At 36.6% G+C, this 11,568-nt stretch overlaps 1 protein-coding gene across 1 annotated transcript in view; it reads right to left on the minus strand.

The window, feature by feature from the left end:
- Positions 1–6,050: 6,050 nt before the first annotated feature.
- The window catches only part of LOC133652657 (thioredoxin reductase 2, mitochondrial-like), a 69,788-nt gene continuing 64,270 nt past the window's right edge, over positions 6,051–11,568 (minus strand). Inside the window, exons 16-17 of the mRNA XM_062051641.1 lie at positions 10,402–10,499; positions 6,051–6,401 (exon numbers count right to left, since the gene is read on the minus strand). Coding sequence (XP_061907625.1) covers positions 6,278–6,401; positions 10,402–10,499 — 222 coding nt within the window. The 3' untranslated portion in view covers positions 6,051–6,277. The remainder of the gene's footprint in view (positions 6,402–10,401; positions 10,500–11,568) is intronic.

Genomic DNA, 11,568 nt, shown 5'->3' on the forward strand with positions numbered 1-11,568 from the left:
AATTACCCGCTTAGTCCGGCGGGTCGTCCGCCACCTCCGTCCAAAACCCACGAGCATGTGAGCCCTCTGTACTCAAAGTGATAGAGTCAAGCTGTTCCTGCTGAGCGGAGGTCAGGGTCCTTCAGTCAGCACCTCGGGTTCGGAACAGAGCACACAGGAACCCCCCCCCCCCCCCACCTCATCCCTCACCAACCCAGCTGAAACTCAGCTCTCTTGCTCCCGGACCAGGTCCAAACAAACCAGGTAGCCCGCTCTCTCTCTTTTTTTTTTTTTTTTTTGCCTCTTTCCTTCTCCAGGCACGCTGTCACTCCTCTCATCACGCTCATTAATCAGAGCCGGGCAGATTAGACGTCACCATGAAAATAAACGACGCCCATCAGCCTCCATTAGAGATCCCCCAAAATTGAGGTAGCGAGCTTATAACCTCGTCTATAACCTCACGCTCGCTTGAGGATGTCCAGTTCAGTCAGCGAGTTGAACACTTTTATCTGCTATTTTGGCTTTATTGATATATACCAGGGGTCGGCAACCCGCGGCTCTTTAGCGCCGCCCTAGTGGCTCTCTGAAGCTTTTTAAAAAATGTATGAAAAATGAAAAATGATGAGGGGAAAAAATATATATTTTTTGTTTTAATATGGCTTCTGTAGGAGGACAAACATGACACAAACCTCCCTAATTGTTATAAATCACACTGTTTATATTAAACATGCTTCACTGATTCGAGTATTTGGCGAGCGCCGTTTTGTCCTACTAATTTTGGTGGTCCTTGAACTCACTTTAGTTTGTTTACATGTAGAACTTTCTCCGACTTTCTAGGACGTGTTTTATGCCACTTCTTTTTCCGTCTCATTTTGTCCACCAAACTTTTAACGTTGTGCGTGAAGGCACAAAGGTGAGTTTTGTCGATGTTATTGACTTGTGTGGAGTGCTAATCGGACATATTTGGTCACTGCATGACTGCAAGCTAATCGATGCTAACATGCTACTTAGTCTAGCTATATGTACATATTGCATCATTATGCCTCATCTGTAGCTATATTTGAGCTCATTTAGTTTCCTTTAAGTCATCTTAATTCAATGTATATCTCATGACACACTATCTGTATGTAATATGGCTTTTAATTTGTTGCGGCTCCAGACAGATTTGTTTTTGTATTTTTGCTCCAATATGGCTCTTTCAACATTTTGGGTTGCCGACCCCTGATATATACCAATTTAGCTTATCTTAAAAAGGGGTGATGACTCCTCAGCACAAGCCTTGCATCCGTGTAAATACACAAGAGATAACCTTTATCAGTTGGCAAAACAACTAATGAAGTCAATATTGCAACTCGTGCACTGCAAAAACTGAAATCTAAGTAAGATGAAATATCTCAAATAAGGGTGATATTTGCTTATTTTCTGTCTGATAAGATAATTCTTCTCACTAAGCAGATTTGATGTTAGAGTGTTTTACTTGTTTTAAGTGTTTTGGTCCTGAATGATCTCAGTAAGATATTACAGCTTGTTGCTGAGATTTGATGACCTATATTGAGTAAAACATCAACTGTTGCAAAGCTGTGTCACCAACACTCACAAGTATAAAACTACTTTTTTAAAGTAATAATTTCTTATTTCAAGCATGTAAAAAAAAAAAAGTCATGATTTTGACACAATTGTGTCTCATAATTAAAACAGATGACAGCCAAATGGACTTTGCTGTTCTATTTTCAATGAAACAATAGAAAACACGTACTCATATAGTAGTACAGTTGGCACAGTACAGTAAACTGACAGTTAATATTTAAACATTTAACATTTCTAACAATTTTGAACAGAAATAGTTCATGCACATTCAGATGAATTGCTCAAAATTACAATTAAAAACGTTTTGGCCGGGGGCCGGGCTGTATATATGCGCACTAATCGACTGAAAGAGCACGCACTTGACGCGATGATGTCATGTTATCCATGGAAAAATGCATTTTTAGACAATATGATTTGCCTGAGCGGCTAGGAGACCCCGAGAGTAACAAGCGGTTGCCTTGTTGCCTTTCCGTTAAGAACAATAAATTAGTTTTTAGTATAAGTTTGCTGGTTTCAAGAAATGTAATGCCGAGCGCATATCATTATGTCAAGATAATGGCACTAGCATTTACTTCATTTAAGAATATTTTTCAACATATTGAGCAAAAAGGTCTCTTTTTTTTTCTACCAAGAAAAGTGCACTTGTTATTAGTGAGAATATACTTATTTTAAGCTATTTTGGGGTTCATTGAGGTTAGCTAATTTGACTTGTTTTGGAAAGTCTTGACAAGCCAAATTTTCTTGTTCTATTGGCAGATAATTTTGCTTAGTTCAAATAAAATACCCCTAATTTTTTTATATTTTTTTGACTATTTGCAATGTATTTTGACTTTATTGATATATACACTGTAAAAAGTCAGTGTTCAAAAACAAGAAAAAAAAAAAAAAAATTATGGGTATTTTATTTGAACTAAGCAAAATTATCTGCCAATAGAACAAGAACATTTGGCTTGTCAAGACTTCAATGAACCCAAAAATACCTTAAAATAAGTATATTCTCACTAATAACAAGTGCACTTTTCTTGGTAGAATTATTTTTTTGACCTTTTTGCTCAATATGTTTAAAAAATATCTTAAATGAAGTAAATGCTAGTGCCATTATCTTGACATAATGATATGCGCTCGGCATTACATTTCTTGAAACCAGCAAACTTATACTAAAAACTAGTTTATTGTTCTTAATGAAAAGGCAACAAGGCAAGCGCTTGTTACTCTCGGGGTCTCTTAGCCGCTCTATTGTCTAAAAATGCATTTTTCCATGGATAACATGACATCATTGCGTCAAGTGCGTGCTCTTTCAGTCAATTAGTGCGCATATATACAGCCCGTCCCTCTGCCAAAATGTTTTTAATTGTAATTTTGAGAAATTTACCTGAATGTGCATGAACTATTTCTGTTCAAAATTGTTAGAAATGTAAAATGTTTAAATACTAACTGTCAGTTTACTGTACTGTGCCAACTGTACTACTATATGAGTACGTGTTTTCTCTTGTTTCATTGAAAATGAAATTCCGTCCGTTTTAATGACACAAAATTGTGTCAAAGTCGTGATTTGTTTTTTCATGCTTGGAGTAAGAAATTGTTACTTTAAAAAAGTAGTTTTATACTTGTGAGTGTTGATGACACAGCTTTGCAACAGTTGATATTCTAGTTTGAAGCATGTTTTACTCAATATAGGTCACCAAATCTCAGCAACAAGCTGTAATATCTTACTGAGATCATTTAATATCAAATAAAACACTCTAACAAAAAAACTGCTTAGTGAGAAGAATTATCTTATCAGACAGAAAATAATATTTGAGATTTTCAATCTTACTTAGATTTCAGTTTTTGCAGTGTACAATTTAGCTCATCTTTAAAAGGGGTGATGACTCAAATACACAAGAGTTAACCTTTATTAGTTGGCAAAAAAGACAAATGAAGTCAATATTCCAACTTGTGAGTATAAAATGATTGCATTGAAGGTTATATTGGAGCCAACACACACATTTATCCGGGCTGCTTCCTTCAAAACATTAGAAGAGACAGACAACAGTGCCACCTTTGGGTGAGACGGAGCACTGCAGAGTTGCTGGTGCAGTGATGCAGAATATGTTCAGCCTGCAGATGTTTATCACTCTGCTCTGCCGGCCATTTAGTCACAATAAAAGGGAGGTAATGCTGGACCTTTCTAGACCCTCAGAGACCGGTCCCCTTGCCCAGAGGACTGACCGACAACGGACGACTGTTTGTGTCTGTCCATGGGAAATGGGGCGGTGTCGCCGCGGCGACAGCACCCCGAGGCCATCCATCAGTGTCATGGAGGGCGGGGAGGTATGGTATGTGTCACCTTCAAGACTAATGGACAGGAAGTACAGCCACAGCAACAACAATATTTGTAGAATATATTTCCAGACAAACTATAGAACCCGCTCTGTGCTACTTGCACACTTTAGGCTTTACATTCTGATTCGTAAGCACATTCTTCCAAGAGACAGAAACAATTTAAAGTCTACTTTAGTCTACTCAGGTTGCTGCCGTGCCAGCAACCTGAGGTGTCCTCGTTCGATTCCCCGCCTTCTACCAACCTCGTCACGTCCGTCGTGTCCCTGAGCAAGACACTTCACCCTCGCTCCTGACGGGTCGCGGTTACCGTGAATTGATTAACGTGGACCCCCGACTTAAACAAGTTGAAAAACGTATTCGGGTGTGTGAGGTGGCCTGCGGACCTGCAGCGAGGCGGGGCAAGCCGGGGCCGGATCCGAGATGGGCGACGGGCGCGTGGATGGCCCACCTGGGCGCAGTTGTCTCATCACCTGTCACTGTATAAAAAGGGCAGCAGCCGGGAAGGAGGGGGTCGGTGAAGCCGGAGTGGATGGCCGAGACGCGGAAGGCTGAAAAACGACCGGAAGAGCGAGACGGGGAGAAGAGGCGAGTGCTGAAAAGCGACCAGAGAAGGAGGTTTATTGAAAAATAAACAAAATCTCCAAACCGTCAAGCCTGTCATGTCCGTCATTGGTGGTCCGAGGAACCTGGTGGTGTGATTCCTCCACAAATTGCTACAGGGGGTCGTCTTCCCCCGCCTCCGGTGGCCCTACGTTGGGCGCCAATTATTAAATTATTCTTAAATTAAAATTATTATCAATTATTAAAACTTATTCGGGTGTTACCATTTAGTGGTTGATTATTAAATTATTCTTAAATTCTTAAATTAAAATTAGAATTTTTTTTATCAATTATTAAAATGTATTCGGGTGTTACCATTTAGTGGTCAATTATTAAAATTCTTAAATTAAAATTATTATCAATTATTAAAACTTATTCGGGTGTTAACATTTAGTGGTCAATTATTACAATTATTATTAAAATTATTATAATTCTTCTTAAATTATTAAATACAAATTATTAAAACTTATTCGGGTGTTACCATTTAGTGGTTAATTATTAAAATTATTATTCTTAAATTCTTAAATTAAAGTTATTAAATTTTTTTATTTTTTAATCAATTATTAAAACTTATTTGGGTGTTACCATTTAGTAGTCAATTATTAAAATTATTATCAATTATTAAAACGTATTCAGGTGTTACCATTTAGTGGTCAATTATTAAAATTATCATCAATTATCAAAACTTATTCGAGTCTCACCGTTTAGTGGTCAATTATTAAAATTATTAAATTAAAATTATTATGAATTATTAAAACTTATCGGGGTGTTACCATTTAGTGGTCAATTATTAAAATTATTATCAATTATTATTACAATTATTATAATTATTCTTAAATTCTTAAATTAAAATTATTACATTTTTTATCAATTATTAAAACTTACTCGGGTGTTACCATTAAGTGGTCAATTATTAAAATGATTATCAATTATCAAAACTTATTCGGGTCTCACCATTTAGTGGTCAATTATTAAAATTCTTAAATAATACTTATCATTTATTAAAACTTATTCGGGTGTTACCATTTAGTGGTCAATTATTACAATTATTATCAATTATTAAAATTATTATAATTCTTCTTAAATTCTTGAATTAAAATTATTGAAACTTATTCGGGTGTTACCATTTAGTGGTCAATTATTACAATTATTATCAATTATTATTACAATTATTCTAATTCTTCTTAAATTCTTAAATGAAAATTTGGAGATTTTGTTTATTTTTCAATAAACCTCCTTCTCTGGTCGCTTTTCAGCACTCGCCTCTTCTCCCCGTCTCGCTCTTCCGGTCGCTTTTTCAGCCTTCCGCGTCTTCGTCCCCGTCTCGCTCTCGCTCGGGCTCGGCTTCGTTCTCAGCCATCCACACCGACTTCACCGACCCCCTCCTTCACGGCTGCTGCCCTTTTTATACAGTGACAGGTGATGAGACAACTGCGCCCAGGTGGGCCATCCACGCACCTGTCGCCCATCTCGGAGCCGGCCCCGGCGTGCCCCGCCTCGCTGCAGGTCCGCAGGCCACGCCTCCACACACACCCGAATACGTTTTTCAACTTGTTTAAGTCGGGGGTCCACGTAAATGGACCGCTTGTCTTGTTTATCAAATAAAAGCCAATTTCTAGTCACCTGGGTAACAGGTGATATACCCTGAGGGAGCGGCACAGCATGATGGAGAGGAGAAGAATAAAAAAGAGAGAGCGGATTAAATCTAGATTACTTAGACCCGACTAACCTTTTTTTTTTTTTTTTCCTGGTGTGCTCAGTGTTCCAAGACCGAGGGGACTTAACCTCAGCATCCGGTGACCGTGGCATCCGATCCGGAACGTTTTGTGACGTTGACCTTGGTTAGCTCCTCGGCACACGTCGGGTGGATGCCCACGGTCTCCAGCAGGTGTGAATATGTAGCCCCACACCTAAGACACACACAGTTGAGGTAAGTTAATTCACTACTTCTGCAGCACTGTCTCACGGTGGAAACACAATGCAAAAAGTCAGTGTTCAAAAACAAGAACAAAAAAAATACAAAAACGAGGGGTATTTTATTTGAACTGAACAAAATTATCTGCCAATAGAACAAGAAAAACTTGGCTTGTCAAGACTTTCCAAAACAAGTCAAATTAGCTAACCTCAACAAACCCAAAAATACCTTAGAATTAGAGATGTAAGATAATTAATTACCGATTCCGATATATACAGTCGTGGAATTAACACATTATCATGCCTCATTTTGTTGTGATGCCCCGCTGGATGCATTAAACAATGTAACAAGCTTTTCCAAAATAAATCAACTCAAGTTATGTAAAAAAAATGCCAACATGGCACTGCCATATTTATTATTGAAGTCACAAAGTGCATTATTTTTTTTAACATGCCTCAAAACAGCAGCTAGGAATTTGGGACATGAGGTTGAGGTGGGCGGGGATTTTTTGGGGGGTTAGGGGGCTGTATATTGTAGCGTCCCGGAAGAGTTAGTGCTGCAAGGGGTTCTGGGTATTTGTTCTGTTGTGTTTACACTACCGTTCAAAAGTTTGGGGTCACCCATACAATTTTGTGGAATAGCCCTCATTTCTAAGAACAAGAATAGACTGTCGAGTTTCACATGAAAGTTCTCTTTTTCTGGCCATTTTGAGCGTTTAATTGACCCCACAAATGTGATGCTCCAGAAACTCAATCTGCTTTCTTTACATCCCATCCATACCACCCACCCCCGCCAAAAAAACAAAGAAACAACAAAAAAAACTAAATAATATCTACAAATACATCGATTAAATAAACAAAACAAAACACAAAAAAGGAAATAATAATACATTAATAGTAATAATAAATAAAATAAAATAAAATATAAACAGATACATACATATGTATATATATATATATATATATATATATATATATATATATATATATATATATATATATATATATATATATATATATATATATATATATATATATATATATATATATATATATATATATATATATATATATATACACTACCGTTCAAAAGTTTGGGGTCACCCAAACAATTTTGTGGAATAGCCTTCATTTCTAAGAACAAGAATAGACTGTCGAGTTTCAGATGAAAGTTCTCTTTTTCTGGCCATTTTGAGCGTTTAATTGACCCCACAAATGTGATGCTCCAGAAACTCAATCTGCTTTCTTTACATCCCATCCATACCACCCACCCCCGCCAAAAAAACAAAGAAACAACAAAAAAAAGTAAATAATATCTACAAATACATCGATTAAATAAACAAAACAAAACACAAAAAAAAACAGCAAAAAAAAAAAGGAAATAATAATACATTAATAGTAATAATAAATAAAATAAAATAAAATATAAACAGATACATACATATATATATATATATATATATATATATATATATATATATATATATATATATATATATATATATATATATATATATATGTATATGTATATATATATATATATATATATATATATATATATATATATATATATATATATATATATATATATATATATATATATATATATACACTACCGTTCAAAAGTTTGGGGTCACCCAAACAATTTTGTGGAATAGCCTTCATTTCTAAGAACAAGAATAGACTGTCGAGTTTCAGATGAAAGTTCTCTTTTTCTGGCCATTTTGAGCGTTTAATTGACCCCACAAATGTGATGCTCCAGAAACTCAATCTGCTTTCTTTACATCCCATCCATACCACCCACCCCCGCCAAAAAAACAAAGAAACAACAAAAAAAAGTAAATAATATCTACAAATACATCGATTAAATAAACAAAACAAAACACAAAAAAAAACAGCAAAAAAAAAAAGGAAATAATAATACATTAATAGTAATAATAAATAAAATAAAATAAAATATAAACAGATACATACATACGTATGTATATATATATATATATATATATATATATATATATATATATATATATATATATATATATATATATATACACTACCGTTCAAAAGTTTGGGGTCACCCAAACAATTTTGTGGAATAGCCTTCATTTCTAAGAACAAGAATAGACTGTCGAGTGTCAGATGAAAGTTCTCTTTTTCTGGCCATTTTGAGCGTTTAATTGACCCCACAAATGTGATGCTCCAGAAACTCAATCTGCTCAAAGGAAGGTCTGTTTTGTAGCTTCTGTAACGAGCTAAACTGTTTTCAGATGTGTGAACATGATTGCACAAGGGTTTTTCTAATCATCAATTAGCCTTCTGAGCCAATGAGCAAACACATTGTACCATTAGAACACTGGAGTGATAGTTGCTGGAAATGGGCCTCTATACACCTATGTAGATATTGCACCAAAAACCAGACATTTGCAGCTAGAATAGTCATTTACCACGTTAGCAATGAGTGTATTTCTTTAAAGTTAAGACTAGTTTAAAGTTATCTTCATTGAAAAGTACAGTGCTTTTCCTTCAAAAATAAGGACATTTCAATGTGACCCCAAACTTTTGAACGGTAGTGTATGTTGTGTTACGGTGTGGATGTTCTCCCGAAATGTGTTTGTCATTCTTGTTTGGTGTGGGTTCACAGTGTGGCGCATATTTGTAACAGTGTTAAAGTTGTTCATACGGTCACCCTCAGTGTGACCTGTATGGCTGTTGACCAAGTATGCATTGCATTCACTTGTGTGTGTGAAAAGCCGTAGATATTATGTGACTGGGCCGGCACGCAAAGGCAGTGCCTTTAAGGTTTATTGGCGCTCTGTACTTCTCCCTACGTCCGTGTACACAGCGGCGTTTTAAAAAGTCATACATTTTACTTTTTGAAACCGATACCGATTATTTCCGATATTACATTTTAAAGCATTTATCGGCCGATAAAATCGGCAGTCCGATATTATCGGACATCTCTACTTAAAACAAGTATATTCTCACTAATAACAACTGTACTACTATATGAGTACATATTTTCTATTGTTTCATTGAAAAAAAAAAAATTTTTATTGTTTTTTTTTTATTAATGATTTTAATGATAATATCAATGAGGGATTTTTAATCACTGCTATTTTGAAATTGTTACTAATGTTGATACTGTTGTTGATAGTATTCATTTTTGTTTCGCTACTTTTGGATTGTTCCGTGTCATGTTTGTGTGTCCTCAATTGCTCTGTTTATTGCCATTCTGGGTGTTGCTGGGTCGGGTTTGGTTTTGGAGTTGGATTGCATTGTTGTGGTGTTTTTGTGCGTTGTTTTGTTGAATTAATTAATATATTCATGAAAAAAATAAATAAGATAAAATAAAAAAAATTAAAAATTAAAAATTAAAAATACAATAAAATAAAATAAAACTGTCTATTTTTTGTACAAATATTTTTTCAATTATTTTAGAAAATTGTGACAGCAGTGACACTGGTCTGTAATGAGTAAATCTATGTTTATCTCCCGTTTTAAAGAGTGGAATTACCTTTGCTACCTTCATTCTATTTGGAAAGGTCCCTGTTTGAAAAATGTTTAAAAAATAAAAAAAAATTAAAAATAAAATAAAATAAAACAGCAAAGTCCATTTGGCTGTCATCTGTTTTAATTATGAGACACAATTGTGTCAAAGTCATGATTTTTTTTTCATGCTTGAAATAAGAAATTATGACTTTAAAAAAGTAGTTTTATACTTGTGAGTGTTGATGACACAGCTTTGCAACAGTTGATATTCTAGTTTCAAGCATGTTTTACTCAATATAGGTCATCAAATCTCAGCAACAAGCTGTAATATCTTACTGAGATCATTTAGGACCAAAACACTTAAAACAAGTAAAACACTCTAACATAAAATCTGCTTAGTGAGAATAATTATCTTATCAGACAGAAAATAAGCAAATATCACCCTTATTTGACATATTTAAGCTTACTTAGATTTCAGTTTTTGCAGTGTAGCAGTCGACTACTTACTGGAAGCCCATGGCAAAGCCCTGCGTGACCTCTCCTGCATTCGGACCAGTAAAGTGCAGACCCAGGATTTTCTGGACGCCGGCCCGCTCACATATCACCTGAGAGGGTAAGAAAACACTTCAGGATATGTCGGTGGTTGGTCTGCCAAGTCATTGAGATTTGTCAGAATTGATGACTCTGGAGGCTCTTGAAGAGGACGACAGTGGAACCTCAATTTACAAAGCCCTCAATCAATCAATCAAAGTTAACTTATACAAACTGATTATACGAATGTGTGGTGGGGGCGTGGCCTGCGGACCTGCAGCGAAGCGGGGTGTGTCAGGATCGGCTTCGAGATTAGTGACAGGTGCGTGGATGACACAGCTGTGAGTGTTTGTCTGATCACCTGTCGCTCTGTTAAAGGCAGCGGTCGGGAAGGAGAGGAGGTTGTTGATGGTGGAGAAACTTGAACATGGCTGAAAAGCACACTTTATTGCAAAATAAAACATTGTTCGCAAAGATGAACACGGCTGTCATGTCCATCATTGGTGGTCCAGAGAACCCGGAGGAGCAAGACCTCCACAACGATCTACCATGAATTGACTATGTGGACCCCGACTTAAACAAGTTGAAAAACGTATTCGGGTGTTACCATTTAGTGGTCAATTGTACGGAATATGTACTGAACTGTGCAACCTACTAATAAAAGTTTCAATCAATCAATCAATACTCGATTTACGACCCACAGACCAAGTAGAAATTTGCTTTGTCGTACAAAAGTTTCGTTCCCCTTTTGCGTGCCTGCAAAGGAGCCATTGCGTATCGAGTGCTCTTGTTAGCTCATCATTGGCGGTCACTCGAACGAGTATGACAATCCTCCTGGTAGGGGTGTATCCCTTTATGGTGGATGCCTGTGCGTGACTTAGTTTAACGTGGGGAGACTGGTGTCACCACACGATCCTTGACAGAATCGGGTCAGGGTCCCAGTGGCATGGAGTCCAAGACGACTGGGGGACCCTTTTCCGCTGCAGCCTTCCTCCGCCATCGCAGCCGTTGTGGTAGTTCTTAAATCTACCCGTCTTCCGCCTGCTCCGCCGTTGAGGTCTTCACCGTATCCCTGGCTAGGGGGCAGTCAGGTACTAGGCCTTTGCCAAGGGCCACCTGGGGTGACAGTAGGAAAGGGGTTAA

Source organism: Entelurus aequoreus, linkage group LG06 (assembly GCF_033978785.1).
Source record: "Entelurus aequoreus isolate RoL-2023_Sb linkage group LG06, RoL_Eaeq_v1.1, whole genome shotgun sequence".
Classification (NCBI taxonomy): Eukaryota; Metazoa; Chordata; class Actinopteri; order Syngnathiformes; family Syngnathidae; genus Entelurus; species Entelurus aequoreus.